Source organism: Oryctolagus cuniculus, chromosome 8 (assembly GCF_051225735.1).
Source record: "Oryctolagus cuniculus isolate XC-2025 breed Fujian yellow rabbit chromosome 8, ASM5122573v1, whole genome shotgun sequence".
In the NCBI taxonomy this organism is placed as follows: Eukaryota; Metazoa; Chordata; class Mammalia; order Lagomorpha; family Leporidae; genus Oryctolagus; species Oryctolagus cuniculus.
The window spans coordinates 119,845,675-119,866,852 of record NC_142874.1 but is presented as its reverse complement, the minus strand read 5'-3'; the positions used below and the strand labels follow the sequence as shown (position 1 = coordinate 119,866,852).

The window sequence follows — 21,178 nt, the reverse complement described above, 5'->3', positions numbered from 1 at the left end:
GTAGGCCCATGGGTGGTAGGGGCCCAAATACTTGAGCCATCTTCTGCTGCTTTCCCAGGTGCATTAGCAGAAGCGGAGTGGCCAGGACTCAAACTGGCGCTTATCTGAAATGCTGGAATTGCAGGTGGCAATTTAATCTGCTACACCATCAGGCCAGTTCCAAAAGTTCTAAAATTTCTTTGTTAAATCTTCTTAAACGTAAAAAAAAAAAAAAAAAAAAAAAAAAAAAGAATTACTAGGCCAAAATCAGAAACATGAGAATCCAGAAAGCTAATCTCAGGAATTTGCTATGAAGTTACAAGTGTGACACTCAGCTTTGATTTTCATGGTCCCACAGGGTTCAAACAGAAAAGTTCAAAATCCAAAAGCCTTCTAAAGTTTGGGTCTCTGAGAATCCACCCCTGTGTTAAACTAGGATCCCAAGAACTACACGCTCCAGAGCAAAAATGGGTAGAAATAAACCAGGCATCGCTAGACTTCACATCATGAAATGGTTCAAGAAACCTCAAACCTTGAACATAGATTAAAACATTTGGTTGAGGACATCCCCATACAACAGGCAGAAGCAAATGAGTATCATCTCTGGAGGAATATAACTTAGCATCCAAATATTTTTTTTAAAGAATTATTTTATTTATTTGAAAGACAGAGTTACAGAGAGAGGTCGAGCAGGCTGGAGAGGTCTTTCATCCTGGTGGTTCACTCCCCAAATGGCCACAATAGCTGGAGCTGAGCTGATTGGAAGCCAGGAGCCAGGAGCTTCTTCCGGGTATCCCACACGGGTGCAGGGGCCCAAGGACTTGGGCCATCTTCTACTGCTTTCTCAGGCCATAGCAGAGAGCTGTATCAGAAGAGGAGCAGCCAGGACTAGAACCGGCGCCCATATGGGATGCTAGCACTGTAGGCTGGGGCTTTAACCTGCTGTGCCACAGCACCGGCCCCGCATCCAAATATTTCTAAAAATAACTTCAAAAACAATATTCAATACAAGAAGATAATGAGAAGAACAGGAAAACAAGACACCATAAGCAAGGACTTTTAACTTAAGGAAGTCCTGGGCTGATAGCATGCCTGTATCCACCAACAACCAGAACTGGGAAACTTTCAATGTAAGCAATGTTTTTCCCTTTATTCATTTGAGAGGCAGAGCAAGGCATACAGAGAGAAAAAGTGGGAGCTCCCACCAACTGGTTCACTCTCCAAATGTCTGCAATAGCCAAAGCTGGGCAGGGATGAAGCTAGGCACTCAATCCAGGTCTGTCATGCGGGTGGCAAGAACCCAACTACTTGAGCCATTACTGCTGCCTCCTATAGTCTGCATTTACCAGGAAGCTAGAATCAGTAGCCACAAACAGGTTTCAAATCGAAGCACTACAATTTGGAATGTGGGCATCCCAACTAATGGTTTAATTGCTAGGCCAGAGGACCACCCAGCCCAAATATAAATGTTAATTAGTAAAAGCATGGCCAGCGCCGCGGCTCACTAGGCTAATCCTCCGCCTTGTGGCGCCGGCACACCGGGTTCTAGTCCCGGTTGGGGCGCCGGATTCTGTCCCGGTTGCCCCTCTTCCAGGCCAGCTCTCTGCTGTGGCCAGGGAGTACAGTGGAGGATGGCCCAAGTGCTTGGGTCCTGCACCCCATGGGAGACCAGGAGAAGCACCTGGCTCCTGGCTTCGAATCAGCACTGCGTGCCGGCCGCGGCAGCCATTGGAGGGTGAACCAACGGCAAAAGGAAGACCTTTCTCTCTGTCTCTCTCTCTCACTGTCCACTCTACATATCAAAAAAAAAAAAAAAATTAGTAAAAGCAGTTTATTACTAAAGGGGACAAAAGACAACTACCTAAGATAAATTGCAAATAAGAGCAGCTACTGCTTTTAGAGCTGAGGGAAAGTACACAAGAAGGAACTAAAAATTTGAAGAATTCCCAACCAGCATCAAGAACTCAATCTTTCTTGGAAAGGGCATGGTTGTCAAAGAGATGTACAATTGCCAATGGTGAAGATCTTTGCCAGAGGATGCAGGCCAAAGATTATAAAGTGGCCAGCCAGTTGGCAGACAAACTTACCAGAAAATGCAGAGTCCATAGTTGGTCCATGCTGCAGTGCACAACCAGACCTCCCACATGGTGATCTGCCTCCAGCTATACCAGGAAGAAAGCACACCAGTCCTGGAAGAAAAGCCTCTTCCTTTTGCTAAGTACTCAAAATGTCCTTCCATGCCCTCTATTTATTGACAAAACCCCAAATCCAACCAGTTGGCGATAGAGAAATATTTGAAATCTCCACAAAGCAGGTCAAAAAGAGTTATTTGGAACTAACAGCCAAAAATATGACTACTGGCATAGTGCATGTGAACACGGAATAAGAAAATAAAAATCTCTAAAGGAAAAATACATACATCCGAGCCTCAAATTACTCCTAAAAATAATTTTTTTTTTGACAGGCGGAATTAGACAGTGAGATAGAGACAGAGAGAAAGGCCTTCCCTCCGTTGGTTCACCCCCCAAATGGCCGCCACGGCCGGCACTGCGCCGATCTGAAGCCAGGAGTCAGCTGCTTCCTCCTGGTCTCCCATGCGGGTGCAGGGCCCAAGCATTTGGGCCATCCTCCACTGCCTTCCTGGGCCACAGCAGAGAGCTGGACCGGAAGAAGAGCAACCAGGACAGAACTAGCACCCCAACCAGGACTAGAACCCGGAGTGCCGGCACCGCAGGCGGAGGATTAGCCTAGTGAGCCGCAGTGCCGGCCAAAAAAGTAATGTTTTAAATATAATGTCCAGAACAAAATCAAAGACAAGAAGACATACAAAGAAGTAAGATACTATAAGTAAGAAACACCAGAAAATATAGACAATCTAACAGTTGACGAATGACTTTAGAGATTAGAATTATCACAAGAAGGTACTACAAAAATAAAAAGCTAGCCTCAAAAATTTGAGTGAACTATAAAAAGTGACTAGCAGATTTGAACCCAACTAAAAATTCTAGAATGGAAAAGTACAATAATCTGTTTACAATAATAACAGACCACATAATTTATAACAACTCTCCCACTGATTATAAATAGAAAAGCTACTCAAAATACATAAAACAACTACTTGAAGGGACCAGAGAGATAAGATGGTTTAAAAAAACATCTAGGCTAGGATCTAAAAGAAGACAGAAACCCAGGGAACTGAGCCAGGCAACAGGGGCAGTCTTTCTCTTAACCCTAGAAATATATGGCAATTCAGATGGGAGACTAAAAGGCTCAGTGGAACTTTTAGTCTTTTGGGCCTAAAGTAGCACTAATCTGTGACATCAGGTAAGAGGAAGGCACAATGTTAATTATATTTTCTCACTTTGAGAAGGAAGAGAGTACTGGTGATATTGTCCCATTCCAATAGAGTTGAGTCCTTTATCTTGGGCCATGTCCTTTGTACATCATCTGCAATATATGACTGCATTATTACCCCCTCACTAGCTCACCCAATTTTGTGGAAAAGTAGAAGGACAGAGCCAGTTTGTCATGGTCACAGCTGACAAAGCAGTCTAACCCGAGCTTATCTGGGCTGGGCCTGATCTCAGAGGTGTCCAGGAGGTGAGGAAGTTGGATATCTGGAGGCTCTGGGCCTAAAAGTCCAAAAATTATGAGTAAGTGTGAACCATCAGTAGACTGTCTCAAGGACTACAAACCAATCTCAAATCACACAAATACTCCAAAATGCATTAAGATGATATCATATTTTTCCATCCTTTTTTCCCCCCAAAGACCCAAAGACCTTTTCTTTAAGGAGTACAAATTTCATAAGTAGAATTTTAGGAATATAGTGATTCTTCCCAGCAAAGCCACTCTCCCACTCCCATCCCACCTCCTCCTCCCTCTTCCATTCCCATTCCCATTCTCAATTTTTTTTAAAGATTTATCTTTATTTATTTGAAAGACAGAGTTACAGGAGAGGTAGAGACACAGAGAGATGTCTTCCATCTGCTGATTCACTCCCCAGATGGCCGCAATGGCCAGAACTGTGCTGATTCGAAACCAGGAGCCAGGAGCTTCTTCCAGGTCTCCCACATGGGTTCAGGGGCCCAAGGACTTGGGCCATCTTCTACTGCTTTCCCAGGCCATAGCAGAGAGCTAGATAGGAAGAGGAGCAGCTGGGACTAGAATTGGCAACCTATATGGGATGCCAGTGCTTTCAGGCCAGGGCTTTAACCCACTGCACCACAGTGCCAGCCCTTCCCATTCTCAATTGATTAAATTTCAATTAACTTTATACACAGAAAATCAACTCTGTACTAAGATTTCAACAATTTGCACACACACACACACACACACACATACACATACAGAACAAGTTTTACAGTTAATGTTCATAAAACTCATTGAGGACAGAGGTCCTGCATGGGAAGGAAGTGCACAGTGACTCCTGTTGTTAATTTAACAATTAACAATCTTCTGTATGATGTCAGTGATCACCCAAGGCTCTTGACATGACCTGCCAAGTCTAGGGAAGCCTTTTGAATCCACAGTCTCTGTCAGTATTTAGATAGGGCCATAAGCAAAGTGGAAGGTCTCTCTTCTCTTTAGAGAAAAGTACATCCTTCTTTGATGGCCACTTCTTTCCACTGGGGTCTCACAGAGATCCTTCATGTAGGACATTTTTTGACACAGTGTCTTGGCTTTCCATGTGTGAAATGCTTTCATGGGCTTTTCAGCCAAAAGAGAATGTCTTAAGGGCTGATTTTGATGTCAGAGTGCTATTTAAATGATTGTCATTTTATGAGTCTTCCCATGTTGGAACATTCTCTCCTATTTAATTCCATCTATTATTATTAACAGACACTTAATCATATTTATACGATCCCCTTAGCACTTAATCCTATCTATATAATCACTTTTTTTTTTAACTTTTATTTAATGAATATAAGTTTCCAAAGTACGAATAATGGATTACTATGGCTTCCCCCCCATACCGTCCCTCCCACCCTCTATATAATCACTTTAACACTTACTATAATCACTTTAACACTTAAGATGGCATTTTTACCACCCAACTTAATGGGATTTGGGGTCCCATGGCAAGTTTTTAAATTGTACCCTTAGAAGTAAAGTCCATAGGAATGTATGCAGAACTATAAAGATTTACAGTTACAAACTTCCTCCTTTCTTTCATTGTCCCACTTCTATTTTTTACTGAGATTTATTTTCAATTGACTTTATACACATATGATTAACTCTATGGTAAGTAAGGAGTTCAACAAGTGGTATGAAGAAGGAAAAAAAAACTGTTCCTCGATAATCAAGACAAGGGCTATTCTAGTCACTGCTTCTCAAAGTATCAATTTCACTTCTACAGATTTCCTTTTGGGTGCTCTATTAGTTATCACAGATCAGGAAAAACATATGGTATTTGTCCTTTTAGGACTGGCTTATTTCACTATGTATGATGTTTCCCATATTCATCCATTTTGTTGCAAATGATTGGATTTCATTTTCTTTTGAGCATTGTGTAGGATTCCATAGAGTACATGTCACATAATTTCTTTATCTAATCTTCAGTTGACAGACATTTAAGTTGATTTCATGTCTTAGCTATTGTGAATTACACTGCAATAAACATGAGGGTGTAGGTAACTCCTTTATTGTTGATTTCATTAACCTTGGGTAAATTCAAAGAAGTGGGATGGCTGGGATATATGGTAGGTCTATATTCAGATTTCTGTGGTATCTCCACACTGTCTTCTGTAGTGGTATTACCAGTTTACATTCCCACCAACAATGGATTAGGGTAACATTTTCCCGACATCCTCACCAGCATTTGTTGTTTGTTGATTTCTATATGAATGCCATTGTAATTGCAATGAGGTGAAAACTCATTGTGGTTTTGATTTGCATTTCCCTGATGGCTAGTGATCCTGAGCATTTTTTCATGTGTCTGTTGGCCATTTGGATTTCTTCTTTTGAAAAATATCTATTTAAATCCCTTGCCCATTTCTTCACTTGGTTGGTTGGTTCGCTATTGTGGAGTTTCTTGATCTCTTTAAATATTCTGGTTATTAATCCTTTATCAGATTCATAGTTTGCAAATATTTTCTCTCATTTTCTTGGTTGCCTCTTCACTTTCCTGACTGTTTCTTTTGCAGTACAGAGGCTTCAAATTTGATGTATTCCCATTTGTTAAATTTGGCGACTGCCTGTGCCTCTGGGGTCTTTTCCAAGACTCTTTGCCTGTGCCAATATCTTGCAGGGTTTCCCCAATGTTCTGCAGTAATTTGATTGTATCAGGTCATAGATTTAGGTCTTTAATCCATTTTGAATAGATTTTTGTGTAAGGTACAGGTCCTGCTTCATACTTTGCATGTGGAAATCCAGTTTTCCAAGCACCATTTGTTGAAGAGACAATCCTTGCTCCAAGGTTTGATTTTAGCTCCTTGGTCAAATATAAGTTGGTTGTAGATGTTTGGATTGATTTCTGGCATTTCTATTCTGTTCCATTGGTTTATCCATCTGTTTTTGTACCAGTACCAGGCTGTTTTGATTATAACTGCCTTGTAGTGTGTCTTGAAATCTGGTATTGTGATGCCTCCAACTTTGTTTTTATTGTATAAGGTTGCTTTAGCTATTCGAGGTCTCCTGTGCCTCCATATGAATTTCAACATCACTTTTTTCTAGATCTGAGAAGAATGTCTTTGGTATTTTGATTGGTATCACACTGAATCTGTAAATTGCTTTAGGAAGAATGGACATTTTGATGATATTGATTCTTCTAATCCATGAACATGGAAGATTTTTTCACTTCTTGTGTCTTCTTCTATTTCTCTCTTTAATGTTTTATAATTCTCATTGTAGAGACCTTTGACATCCATGGTTAAATTTATTCCAAAGTATTTTATTTTTTGGTAGCTTCTGTGAGTGGGATTGATCTTAGAAATTCTTTCTCAGTATTGGCGTTGTCTGTGTATACAAAGGCTGTTAATTTTAGCGTATTGATTTTATATCCTGCTACTTTACCAACCTCTTCTATGAGTTCCAATAGTTTCTTGGTGGAGTCTTTTGGATCCCCTATATATAGAATCTTGTCATCTGCAAATAGGGATAGTTTGACTTCCTCTTTTCCAATTTGTATCCCTTTGATTTCTTTTTCCTGCCTAATGGCTCTGGCTAAAGCTTTCAGCACTATATTGAATAGCAATTGTGAGAGTGGGCATCCCTGTCTGGTTCTGGATCTCAGTGGGAATGCTTCCAAGTTTTCCCCATTCATAGGACACTGACCATGAGTTTGTCATAAATTGCCTTGATTGTGTTGAGGAATGTTCTTTCTATCTCAATTTGCTTAGAGTTTTCATTATGAAAGGGTGTTATATTTTATCAAATGCTTTCTTACATATGTTGAAATAATCATATGGTTTTTCTTCAGTTTGATAATGTGATGTATCACATTGATTGATTTGTGAATGTAGAATCATCCTGCATACCAGGGATAAATCCTACTTGGTCTGGGTGAATGTTCTTTCTAATTTGTTGTTCGATTGGATTCAGCTGGCTAGAATTTTGTTGAGGATTTTTGCATCTATGTTCATTAGGGAAATTGGTCTGTGGTTCTCTTTCTCTATTGTTTATTTTTCAGGTTTAGGAATTAAGGTGATGATGCTGGCCTCATAGAAAAAATTTGGGAGTATTCCCTCCCTTTCATTTATTTTGAATAACTTGAGAAGAAGTGGAGTTAATTCTTATTTAAATGTCTGGTAGAATTCAGCAGTGAAGCCATCTGGTCTTAGGCCTTTCTTTGTTGGGAGGGTCTTTATTACTGATTCAATTTCTATCTTGATAATGGGTCTCATTATGTTTTCTGTCTCTTCATGGCTCAATTTAGGGAGGTTGCATGTGTCCAGGAAACTATCCATTTCTTCTAGCTTTCCCAGTTTGCTGGCATACAGTTCTTTGTAGTAATTGCTGATAATTTTTATTTTCATGGTGTGTTGTTACATATCCTTTTTCATCTCTAATTTTATTGATTTGAGTCTTATCTCTCCTTTTTTTGGTTAGTTGGGCCAATGGTGTATCAATTTTGTTTACTTTTTCAAAAAAACAGTTCTTCATTTTGTTGATCTTTTGTATTTTTTTTGATTTAATATTGTTTATTTCTTCTCTAATTTTAATTATTTCTTTTCTCCTACTAGTTCTGGGTTTGGTTTGCTGTTGTTTTTCTAGATCCTTGAGATGCATTGATAGCTCATTTATTTGATGCCTTTCCAATTTCTTCATGTAGGCACTAATTGCTATAAACTTTCCTCTTAACACTGCTTTTGCTATATTCCATAAGTTTTGATATTTTGTATTATCATCTTCATTTGTTTCCAGAAAGTTTTTGATTCCTCTTTTGATTTCTTCTATGACCCCACTGTTCATTCAGGAGCATGTTGTTCAGTGTCCATGTGTTTGCATATGTTCTAGAGATTCCTAAGTTGTCTTCCTTATTCTTGTTTCTTGAATTGGTGCATTTGCTGTTCGGTATTTGTGGAGATATTTGTTGGTTTCTTTGTTTTTTCACTGTGACAGCTTTTATCTTTGTACTATACCTCTGTAGATTAGTGGAGTGTCTGCTTTCAGTGAATATCTAGAGGCGTGTGGTGAATGTGGCCAGGGATCTCTGTCTGAGGTGGCACACCCAGGTTTGGTGTGGTAAATCTTTTTTTTTTTTTTTTTTTTATCAGAAGGGAAGTTTGTTCTTGTCTGTTGATGTAGATTCAGTTGAGCTCCTCTCCTCAAAGGAGACCAGTATCTGGGCGCTTGCACCAGTGGACATATTATTCATCTGCTCTACCACAAGGACCACACAAACGATCTGTTTAGACCTCAGTGTAAGTTCAAATTCCCCAGCAATGTCCCTTGCCAGGTAACCAGGGAGCTCTGAGCATGTGGAGCCTTCCACAGCGACTGCCCAAAGTCCAAGCCACACCCTGAGTCCTCTCACACAGCCTCAGTATTTTCACAGTCCCGGCACACAAGCCTCCCATAGTCACAAGCACCCAGTCCCTTGTCTGTCCTCCCCACCAGACTCTGGAGTCTCTGCTTGGTTGGTTGCTGGGTGTGGACATGGGCTAATGCAGCTGTTACATATGTCCAACCAAAATGGTGACTCCTCTGTATCAGCTTGTTACCAGACACCATCACAGGGGGATCAGGGAGAGATAAACATATTCACCTTTGCTTTTCCTCCTCTAGTTTGGCAGGTACACTATCCCCCACAGGGTTCCCTCTAGGCTCTTACTGCAGCTTTTTAGCCAGTGGCTCAGGCTGCTGTGGTCTGGTCTCACCTCACTCTCTAACACTGGTGTGGAGGCTCTTGGCTGTTGAGTTACTGAGTTGTGCATGTCCATGCACTCCACATAGGTCCACTGTGTCCCTCCAATTTGCATAGAGTTTTCTCTGCTGTTTTCTCCCTAACTCTTCCCTGAGACTGCACTCTTTCCACTTTTTAAATTCTCTTCTCCTAGACTAGAGCAGCAAGCTCCCTCCCTACTTTGCCATCTTAATCCCACCCAATATGAGAATGTTAATGCCACCAAGTTTCCTGCAGTAACAGTGCCCTTGAGAGTCTCACAGTGGAAAAATAACTCCTCACAGCAGGAATAACATCAGACAAAGACCCAAATATGTTCACAATTTCTTTTTTTTTTTTTTTTTTTTTTTTTTTTTGACAGGCAGAGTGGACAGTGAGAGAGAGAGACAGAGAGAAAGGTCTTCCTTTGCCGTTGGTTCACTCTCCAATGGCCGCCACGGCCAGTGCGCTGCGGCCGGCGCACCGCGCTGATCCGATGGCAGGAGCCAGGAGCCAGGTGCTTCTCCTGGTCTCCCATGGGGTGCAGGGCCCAAGCACCTGGGCCATCCTCCACTGCACTCCTTGGCCACAGCAGAGAGCTGGCCTGGAAGAGGGGCAACCGGGACAGAATCCGGCGCCCCAACCGGGACTAGAACCCGGTGTGCCGGCGCCGCTAGGCGGAGGATTAGCCTAGTGAGCCGCGGCGCCGGCCCAAATATGTTCACAATTTCAAAAAAACCAATACAAGTAGGGCTAGTGCTGTGGCAGAGTAGGTTAAGCCTCCACCTGTGGTGCTGACATTCCATATGGGTGCCAGTTTGAGTCCTGGATGCTACATTTCTGATCCAGCTCCCTACTGATGACTGGGGAAGGCAGTGGAATAAATCCTAAATAATAAATAAAGAAATACAGGTATATCAAGACTTGATGAGAAAGAGAGAGAAAATAAAAAAGGAGAAGGAGGAGGAAGAAGAAGAGGAGGAGGAAGAGGAGGAAGAGGAAGCAGAGGAAGAGGAAGCAGAGGAAGAAGAAGACGACAACGACATTAGAAAAAACACATAGGATATCCAGATTGCAAAATTACTGGATATAGACTCAGAAAAGTTTATTATTAAAGAGTCAAGAAGCAGAGTGAACCAAACTGTAAACTGTAAGAAAGAATCAAATGCTAGAAATGAAAAATATCTTCAACTAATAAATACTAGAATTTAACAGATTAGAGATAGCTAAAAGAGAGTTAATGAATTGTAGAACAAATCAGAAGAAAATATTTAGAATTAAACATGAAAAACCAAAAAGATAAAAAAAAAAAAAAACACAAGGTGTGGGTATTCAGCAGTAGTTTAAATGTTGCTTGGGATGCCTTCATGCCATATCAGAGTACCTGGGTTTGTGTCTTGCTTTCAAATCTGAGTTTAGCTTCCTGCTAAATGTGCATCATGGAAGGCAGCAGTGATGGCTCAAATACTTGTTCAAGCATTGAGAGCCAGAACAGTAGAAGCCTATCTCAAACATATTAAATGTAATTAACACCCAACCTAGAATTCTACATATTGTGAAAATAGTCTTTCAAACACAGAACAGAATAAAGACTTTTATCAGACTAACAAAAATGAACACCATTTCTTAATAGAAGATCTGTTTTAAAGAAAATAATGTTCTCTAGGGGCCAGTGCTGTAGCAGAGCAGGTAAAGCTGCTGCTTGAGATGCCGGCATCTCATATAGGCGCCAGGCCAAGCCCCAGCTGTTCTACTTCTGATCCAGCGCCTTGCTAACGTGCCTGGGGGCCCCTGCCACTCAGGTGTGAGACCTGAAAGATGCTTCTGGCTCCTGGCTTCAGACTGGCCCAGCATTGGTGGGTTAGGCCACTTGAGGAGTGAAACAGTAGATGGAAGATCTCTATCCATCTTCCCCCTCACCCTGTAAACTCTGCCTTTCAAAGAAATAACAATCTTTTTTTTTCCCCCAGGCAGAGTTAGACAGTGAGAGAGAGAGAGAGAGAGAGAGAGAGAGAGAGTTATAGACAGTGAGAGAGAGACAGAGAGAAAGGTCTTTCCTCCGTTGGTTCACTCCCCTAATGGCCGCTACAGCCAGCGCTATGCCGATCCAAAGCCAGGAGCCAGGTACCTCCTCCTGGTCTCCCATGTAGATGCAGGGCCCAAACACTTGGGCCATCCTCCACTGCCTTCCCAGGCCATAGCAGAGAGCTGGACTAGAAGAGGAGCAACCGGGATTAGTACCCAGTACCCCAACTGGGACTAGAACCTGGGGTGCTGGTGCCGCAGGCGGAGGATTAGCCAAGTGAGCCATGGTGCTGGCCGAAATAACAATCTTAAAAAATTAAAATAAAAAAGAGGGCTGGCTCTGTGGCACAGCAGGTTAAAGCCGTGGACTGCAGTGCCAGCATCCCATCTAGGTACCAGTTTGAGTCTCGGCTATTCCACTTCTGATCCAGCTCTCTGCTATGGCCTGGGAAAACAGGAGAAGATGGCCCCAAGTCCTTGGGCCCCTGCACCCGTGTGGGAGACCCAGAAGAAGCTCCTGGCTCCTGGCTTTGGATCAGTTCAGCTCTGGTCGTTGCAGTCACTTGGGGAGTGAACCAGCAGATAGAAGACCTCTCTTTTCTTTCTCTCTCTCTCTCTCTCTCTCTCTCTCTGGCTCTACCTCTCTCTGTAACTCTGTCTTTCAAATAAATAAAAAATAAATTTATAAAAATTTTAAAAAAGAATGTGCTCTAAACACAAGGAATATGAATTTGGAAATTCAAAAATGTAGGAAAGTTAGAAGAGTAATGGGAAGGATACATATTAGGTATATCCTAACAAATACTGATTGAATAAAACGAGGAGATATTTAAGTACATTTAGATCTAATACATGACAGCAATAATACATATTTCCCTGTTGAAGAAGGGAAGCTAGGGAAGAGGGGTTAACTACAGTTAACATTTATAAGATTCTTGCATTATAAAAATAACCTTTTGGGTATTTGTTTTTTTTTTTTTTTTTTTTTTTTTTTTTTTTTTTTTTTTTTTTTTTTTTTGACAGGCAGAGTGGACAGTGAGAGAGAGAGAGACAGAGAGAAAGGTCTTCCTTTGCCGTTGGTTCACCCTCCAATGGCCGCCGCGGCCGGCGCGCTGCGGCCGGAGCACCGCGCTGATCCGATGGCAGGAGCCAGGAGCCAGGTGCTTTTCCTGGTCTCCCATGGGGTGCAGGGCCCAAGCACCTGGGCCATCCTCCACTGCACTCCCTGGCCACAGCAGAGGGCTGGCCTGGAAGAGGGGCAACCGGGACAGAATCCGGCGCCCCGACCGGGACTAGAACCCGGTGTGCCGGCGCCGCTAGGCGGAGGATTAGCCTAGTGAGCCGCGGCGCCGGCCCCTTTTGGGTATTTGTAAGTCAAGTTTGTAAACTGTAATATCTAGTAATAATCTCCAAAAGACTAGCAAAAAAAGTATAATGAAAGAATTAAGAGAGAAACAGAAACATAGAGGGTACCAAGGAAATGATAAATATAAGTCTAACTTTATACATAATTATATTAAACATAAATATAAACTAAATATTCCAATTAAAATATAGACTTTCAAATGGATAAATGAAAAGAACCAACTATATATGCTTACAAGAGATACATCTTACATCTAAAGACACAGAGGGGTTAATAGGAATAAAAGATTTAAAATATACACCAAATAAGTAATTACCAAAAAAGCTTACTTAACCATAATATAGCAAAGTATAAAGATAAGAAGATGAAAAAAAGAAAGAAGAAACCCACAAAGCGTTAAACAGTGTTCAGGGACTAAATACTATACTACAAAGATATCCATTCTTTCCAATTTGGTCTACAAAGATTCAATAAAATTCCTCAAGTACCTTATGAAAATTGATAAGATGATTCTAAAATGTGTTAGTATATAAAAATGCAAAGTGACAAAAATAATCAAGACAATATTTCAAAAGCAAGTTAAAACTTACAAACTATAATAAACATGACTGTGGGATACTGATACAAACTTAGACAAACAGATCAATGGAACAGAATAGAGTAGAAAAGTCATGCCTAAATATAAGAATATGTGACAAACGGATCATTCAGAATAGTGGAGAAAAGATGGTATTTTCAATAAATGTTTCTGGGACAACTGGATATCCATAAGAGAAAAATCATAATATTTGACTGTGTTGCATACCATTAAGTAAGATCAATTCACTATGTGTTAAAATCTAAATATGAAAGGCAAAACTATTAAGCTTCTAGATGATTATATAAAAGGATATCCTACATTCTAGGCAGGTAAAGATTTCTTAAACAGAACATAAATGACACCAACCATAAAAGATTAAAAATTAGACTATATTGAAATTAAACTTCTATTTACCAAAAGGCAGCATTCAGAGAGAAGGTTCAGATTAAAGAAGACATTTTCAATACATATAACTGGCACAATGACTTATACTGAGGGTTATAAGTGGGAAAATGCTTCAGGGGTCTTCTGAGGTCTGGGGCTTTCTTATCTGATTGGTAACATATATATACTTTTTTATAATTCATTGTTTTGTACCTTTCTCTTCACGTCTGTTAATGTTTTCAAAAAAATGAGTGAAACTAGATTACATTGATTAGGAATGCATCATTGGTACACGTGATGAACATATTAGGATAGTGTTTACCTCAAAGAAGAAGGAAGGCTGGTGACAGGGATGGTACATGGAAAGGGCTGTTAGCAACACTGACCTGGACAAGAGTTCCATGAATATTTGCTTTGCAATAATTCATCAAGATAGAATTATTGTTTTGTGCAGCCTATATAAGGGTCATATTTCATGATTTGAAATTTTAAAAAAATACCCCAAATTTACAACTTATTGATGGAGACTAATGACATACTGAGGAGAGAATTAGTAAACTAAATGACAAGTCAGAATAAACTAAGCAAAACAATACACACAGAAGCAAATATAAAGAAAAACTGGTAAGAGATACAGAGGATTCAGTGAGAATTTTAATTTATGTTAAGTGGAGCCCCAAAACAGAGAAGAAAGGGAATGGGCATGAGGGAGAATTTTACAAAATTAATAAAAGAATCCATATCACACATGTATGAAGAACTAATGAATTCTAAACAGGAGTAATTAAAATACATTCACACTAGAAATAAAGTAAAACTACAGAAAAACAAACTTGGGGGAGGAAATAAGCAGTTAGAAAACCAAACTAGCCAGGGGATTCCAATACAATCTCATCAAGGTGGCATGTACCAATGCCATCTCACTAGTCCAAGTGATCAATTTCAGTTCACAATTGATCACACTGATAGGTCTAAGAGTCAAAGGGATCACACAAACAGGACTAGTGTCTGCTAATACTAACTGATAGAATAAAAAGGGGAGAGAACGATCCATCATGGGAAGCAGGATACACAGTAGACTCATAGAATGTTAGATGTCCTAAATAGCACTCTGGCCTCAGAATCAGCCCTTAAGGCATTTGGATCTGGCTGAAAAGCCCATGAGAGTATTTTAGGCATGGAAAGCCAAGACACTCTGGGGAAAAAAAAAAAAAAAAAAAGGAAGACCTAAATGAAAGATCTCTGTGAGTGAGATCCCAGTGGAAAGAATGGGGTCATCAAAGAAGGAGGTACCTTTCTCTGAAGGGAGGAGAGAACTTCCACTTTGACTATGACCCTGTCAGAATAAGATTGAAGTCAGCGAACTCAAAAGGCTTCCATAGCCTTGGCAACTCATGACTAGAGCCTAGGGAGATTACTGACGCCATAAACAAGAGTGTCAGATTGTTAAGTCAACAACAAGAGTCACTGTGTACTTACTCCTCATGTGGGACCTGTCCTTAATGTGTTGTCCAATGTGAAGTAATGCTATAGTTAGTACTCAAACAGTATTTTACACTTTGTGTTTCTGTGTGGGTGCAAACTGATGAAATCTTTACTTAATATATACTAAATCAATCTTCTGTATATAAAGATAATTGAAAATGAATCTTGATGTGAATGGAATGGGAGAGGGAGTGGGAGATGGGAGGGGTGTGAGTGGGAGGGAAATTATGGGGGGGGGCATTGTAATCCATAAACTTTACTTTGGAAATTTATATTTACTAAATAAAAAAAAGAAAGAAAGAAAAAGACTAATTTGTGCTGTCTAGAACCAAGAATGCCTATTGCATGGAGGGAGGAGGAAAGCAGCAGGTACCAGAGGAAGCATGGATGGGTTTTGGAGGTGAATTTCACATTCTGTTTCTTGACTTAGATGCTGGTTATGTGAGTTTGCTCAGCTTTTGAAAATTCACAGAGCTCTAGGCCACATCTAATACAAAAGGGAAAATCAGTCTCCCCCATCAGACTGTTGCCATTCCAGAAAATGGCAACATCACAGGGAAGGGAGGCAGTTCCTGTGAAGGGTACCAGAGCAACTCTGAGGAGACTTCAGCCACATCAATGCAGAACTCAGTCTCAGAATTGTGTGGTATTTGTATTGTCTGGAGAAGGATAAAAGTAGTAAATAATGTTAGACTTTAACAAATCTAGACCTGAGATAGCTGTCCTTACAAAGGTCTACATGCAAAATGGGCCCTGGATAAGCCCCTGGTAATCATCAGCAAGGTTCCCTCCCCTTCATTATCAGAACTGATCAAGTGGCTCACTGTGCAAACAACACTATGTATGCTGAATGCATGCATTCTTTCTGGGTGTCTGGAATCTTGGTCAGAACCAGAGAGTGCCTGCGTGACTGACTACCAAAAAAAAAATGCTTAGGGAACTATCTCATAGGTGCTGTCACAACTCATTGCCAGAGGAAATAAGCACATCCTGTGTGACCCCACTGAACAGGATTCTTGGAAGCTTATGCCAGGTCTCCTGAAGAATTCGCCAATGTGCCTTTTCCCTTTGCTGATATTTCTTTATATCCTTTCACTGTAATATACCATAGGCAAGAGTACAACTATACCGTGAGGATGCTGAATTCTCCTAGTGAGCCCAGGCTGCAGCAGGGGGATCTTTAGGCTACCTAAAATGGATGATTGATAGGGTAGGCAGGTATTTACAGAGACAAGGAACAAATAATTTTAAAATCATGTTTAGAGGCTAGCGTTGTGACACAGTAAGCTAAGCTTCTGCCTATGAAACCAGTATCCCACAATGGAGAGCCAGTTCAAGTTCTGGCTGCTTCGTTTCTAAATCAGCTCCCCGCTAATGTGCCTGGGAAAGCAGCGGAGGCTGACCCAAGTATTTGGGCCCCTGGCACAATTTGGGAGACCTGGATGGAGTTCCTGGTTCCTAGCTTCCAGCTGGCCCAGCCCTGGCTGTTGCAAATGGCAACAGCCCATTTAGGGTGTGAAGCAGCAATGAAGATAGATGACCTCTCATGTTTACATCACAGGATAAATAAATTCGTATAGTCATTTTATTTCTTATTAGTGCCAAAAGAAACTTATACTTTAGACCTCATTATGAAAATAAAACAAATATAAAAACATCATAATAATTTTCTACAGCCATAACTTAACCTTAATCAAGAAATTACTCAGATTTTTTTCTATTAAATATATGCATTTACTCACCTTTAGTAACTTGATTTCTCGCATAGCAATTTTTTTAACCATTTTGTCATCATCACTTTCTAGGAACTTCTTGATGGCCACAATTCTTCCACTATCTTTATTCCTACACTTCATCACCATTCCATAACTCCCTTCTCCAACCAATCCAAGGTTCTCATATTTTTCCATTTTAATTTAAAGCCCGTAGGAATTTTTATTCCTATGGAAATCAAGACAGAGAGTTAACAAGGTTTGGTATATTAATTTCCTCTACTGTTACAGCCAAATAATTTTTCCCTACTTGTTTTCCATATTAGAGCAATTGCCATGTTCACAGCTGTCCTGTGTCAACACAATTTCATAGTATTTCCCCACCTACATTTCAAAATATTCACATATATCTCATAATAGACAAGGCAAATGGAATTGAAATATTAACCATATTATTTTTACAATGTATATGAGAGACAGAGAGGGAGAGATGTAAGTATTTCCCATTCACCAGCCCATTCCCCACTAACAACAGTCCCTGGCTGTCTTAAATTTAAATTACTAGGGCTAGTTTTGTGGTGTTAGCTCCTGCTAATGTACCTCAGAAAGCATTAAGATCATGTTTAGGGGCTGGCGTTGTGACACAGTGAGCTAAGCTTCTGCCTGTGACAACAGCATCCTATAATGGAGAGCTGGTTCAAGTCTTGGCTCCTCGGCTTCCAAAACAGCTCCTTGCTAATGCTCCTGGGAAAGAAGCAGAAGATGGCCCAAGTGCGTAGGCCCCAGACACCCATGGGGGAGAACCAGATGGAATTCTGAGTTCTTAGCTTCAGTCTGGCACAGCCCCAGTCATTGCAGACATTTGGAGAGGAAACCAGAGGAAGGAAGATCTCTCTCTCTGTCCCCCATTCTCTGTCAGCCTTTCAGATAAATAAAATAAAATCTTTAAAAAATAATAACAAGAAATTAAATATTAGAACTACCAAATACAGTATGTCAAAATTACTTTAACTTGATTATTCACTGTAAGTTTGAGTACTGATCTGAATTTTGTGTTTTGAATAACATTTTATGATTTCTGAGTCAAGGCAATCCTAATAGAATCTTTCCAATGACTGATGAAGTTTTACTAACAACTGATGATGATCCAGCAATCGTTCTACATGTTTTGGTGCAGGGAAAAAATTACTTTAGTTCCAATACAGATTTTAATTCATAAGGTCTAGTTGGAATGCTATATAAAAGCTGTTAAATCACATCTTTGAAGTTAAATTTATTTATTTATTTTTTAAAAGATTTATTTATTTATTTATTTGAAAGGCAGAGTTACAGAGAGGCAGAAGCAGGGGGAGAGAGAGAGAGAGAGAGGTCTTCCATCTGCTGGTTCACTCCCCAGATGGCTGCAGCAGCTGGAGTTGCCCCTATCCCATGTCAGGAGCCAACAGCTTCTTCTGGGTCTCCCACATGAATGCAGGGGCCCAAGGACTTGAGCCATCTTCCACTGCTTTCCCAGGCCACAGCAGAGAGCTGGATCAGAAGTAGAGTAACTAGGACTCAAACCTGTGCCCATATGGGATGCCAGCACTGCAGGCGGCAGCTTTTAGCTGCTATGACACAGAGCTGACCCTGTTTATTTTTAAAATCAGATTTGGAAATTAAATTCCAGAAGCCAAGAATAAAAAAAATACTGTTATAAATCCCAATGTATTTCCAAAGGTTTGGGAAGAAAAAATCAAAGTCTTCTGATAACTATATATTCAAATGTTAATTTAGTTGTTTTTTTAATCCAGTGGTAGAAAAAACACTCATTCATAAGACTTTGGAGAGAAAAAAAAATCTTATTTATTATATTAATTGTGCACTAAAAACAACCTAAAACTAATTTATCCAGATTGAGAACAGTGGTGATTTTTTGTTTCTCTTGGACACTGATGGGAAAGACAAAACAAACATTCTCTTTAACAAACTGTGGTAATACAAAATATATGATACATCTTCAGTAAGTACTTTGAGATTTTATTAAGCACATATTTTCAAAATAGATTACACATGGAGAACCAAAGGTCTGATCTTTGGGCGGCGCTGTGGCACAGTGGGTTAAAGCCACAGCCTGCAGTGCCGGCATCCCATATGGGCGCCAGTTCAAGTCCTGGCTGCTCCACTTCCCATCCAGCTCTCTGCTATAGCCTGGGAAAGCAGTAGAAGATGACCCAAGTCCTGGGGCCCCTGCACTCACATGGGAGACCCGGAAGAAGCTCCTGGCTCCTGGCTTCGAATCAGCGCAGCTCCAGCTGTTGCGGCCATCTGGGGAGTGAACAAACAGACGGAAGACCTTTCTCTCTCTCTCTGCCTCTCCTTCTTTCTCTGTGTAACTGACTTTCAAGTAAATAAATAAATCTTTAAAAAAAAAAAAAGTCTGATCTTCAAAAGAATGAAAGCAATCCCAATCAACACCAACTCATTTCTTTATTTTATTTTATCTTTTTTTATTTTTTTATTTTTTTACAGGCAGAGTGGACAGTGAGAGAGAGAGACAGAGAGAAAGGTCTTCCTTTTGTCGTTAGTTCACCCTCCAATGGCTGCCACAGCTGGCGCGCTGCGGCCGGTGCACCGCGCTGATCCGAAGGCAGGAGCCAGGTACTTCTCCTGGTCTCCCATGGGGTGCAGGGCCCAAGGACTTGGGCCATCCTCCACTGGCTTCCCGGGCCACAGCAGAGAGCTGGCCTGGAAGAGGGACAACCGGGACAGAATCCGGCGCCCCGACCGGGACTAGAACCCGGTGTGCCGGCGCCGCAGGCAGAGGATTAGCCTAGTGAGCCGCGGCGCCGGCCTCACTATCACTTTTGACAGGAGCATCTACTATGAACCATTTACAGAGCAGTGTCCCAACCCCTCACTTCCCATACATATGACATTTTAACTTCTCGTAAATATTTGTAAATAAAATGTTTGTGTTTCAAAAATCGTTTCAGTGTAATTCCCTCCTTCCTTGCCTTAATTCCCCCCTTCCGTTAGGAAAGTATGTTCTATTAAGGATGAGGTTTAGGGTAGCAATGCCAACCCTTCTAAAACACTTTGGAATTGATGCTCTTCGTATTTGAATATGCAAAGCGAACAGAATAGAAGTTACCTGAAGCCGGCTCCGGCTTCAGGAGCAGGCTCTCTCCGAGGCACTCTCAGGCTAACAGCACGCAGGGGCCGACTCCAAGTCTGTTCTCCCCACAGTCTGCACTTTCGGACACACCCCATGGCACACAGAATCCTACAGAATCACGTCCACAGAGCCCCTTGTTTTCTGAAACGCTTACTCATAAACTTTTAACTTTTCATCTCTTCTTGAATAATACAAACACCGGCCTCACCCACCCAAAACAAAGCCAAACAAAAACCAACCCGGCCAATGAGGTCTTTCTGGACAAATGCCCTGTAAACAAACATACGGTTCTAAATACCAACAATTTAGGTAAAATACTGGACAGTGCCATTCCTAATACATATACTATGTATATATTATATACTATGTATATATTATAGTTAATTATATATATTTTATATAATTATATATATAGTTAAAGACAGATTAAACTCTTCTGCAAAGAAAGCAACGAGGTAATCGGTTCTGTAAGTATTACACTTACTCTTTCTTCAAATCCTCTCGCATGGAAGGTTTTCAACTTGGGAACACATCTGAGGCGAAATGCATGTCGCTCGCAGGTCTAGAAGACGCTGCCCTGCACACCAGCAGCCCCAGCGCCGGGGCGACACACGCCGCCGACGCAGTCCCGGCCCCCGGGGGAAGCAGGCAGGGAAGCCGAGCCGCCTCGGCCCGCCGGCCGCAAGCTCACACCTCGCAGGGCCGCCGGCCGCATGCTGTCGTCAAGGCAACAGCCTCACTCCGGCCCCAGCCATGGCACAGTACCCCGAGAGGGACGCGTCCGCGGCGGGCAGCCACACGCGGGGAGGCCGAGGCCTGTGGAGAGATTGCCCGGGATGCAAGGGCCCCGGCCTGTCAGCACCGCCGGCGCCCGGCCCCTGGAGTCGGCGAACCAGCACCGCTCCAACTAGCCCGGGGCGGAGGCGTTGGCCGCTGCGCTGCAAGGGGGCGGGCCCTCATCCGCCCCGGCCCGCCCCAGAGCAGCAGCCTCCCCGATTCTGATTGGCCAAGCGCTGTTGTCAGGCCCCGCGATTGGCTTGTCGTCCAGCAGCCCGCCCCTTCACCTGGGGCTCGGCTCAGGTTCGGCTCCCTGAGGCGCAGACGCCTACACCACCCGGGCACACCTAAGTCCTCAGGTTGGGAGGCGCCCTTCTGCCTTCGCGCGCGA

General features: G+C 41.7%; 1 protein-coding gene across 5 annotated transcripts in view; it reads right to left on the bottom strand.

Annotated features, from left to right (window-relative positions):
• The window catches only part of CDKL2 (cyclin dependent kinase like 2), a 57,461-nt gene extending 36,516 nt beyond the window's left edge, over window positions 1-20,945 (bottom strand). Inside the window, exons 1-4 of one of the 5 annotated variants that reach the window (XM_089301663.1) lie at window positions 20,495-20,945; window positions 16,887-17,085; window positions 3,468-3,611; window positions 2,067-2,141 (exon numbers count right to left, since the gene is read on the bottom strand). In XM_089301663.1, coding sequence (XP_089157789.1) covers window positions 2,067-2,141; window positions 3,468-3,509 — 117 coding nt within the window. In that variant the 5' untranslated portion in view covers window positions 3,510-3,611; window positions 16,887-17,085; window positions 20,495-20,945. 5 annotated transcript variants of the gene reach the window in all.
• Between the last annotated feature and the right edge of the window lie 233 nt (window positions 20,946-21,178).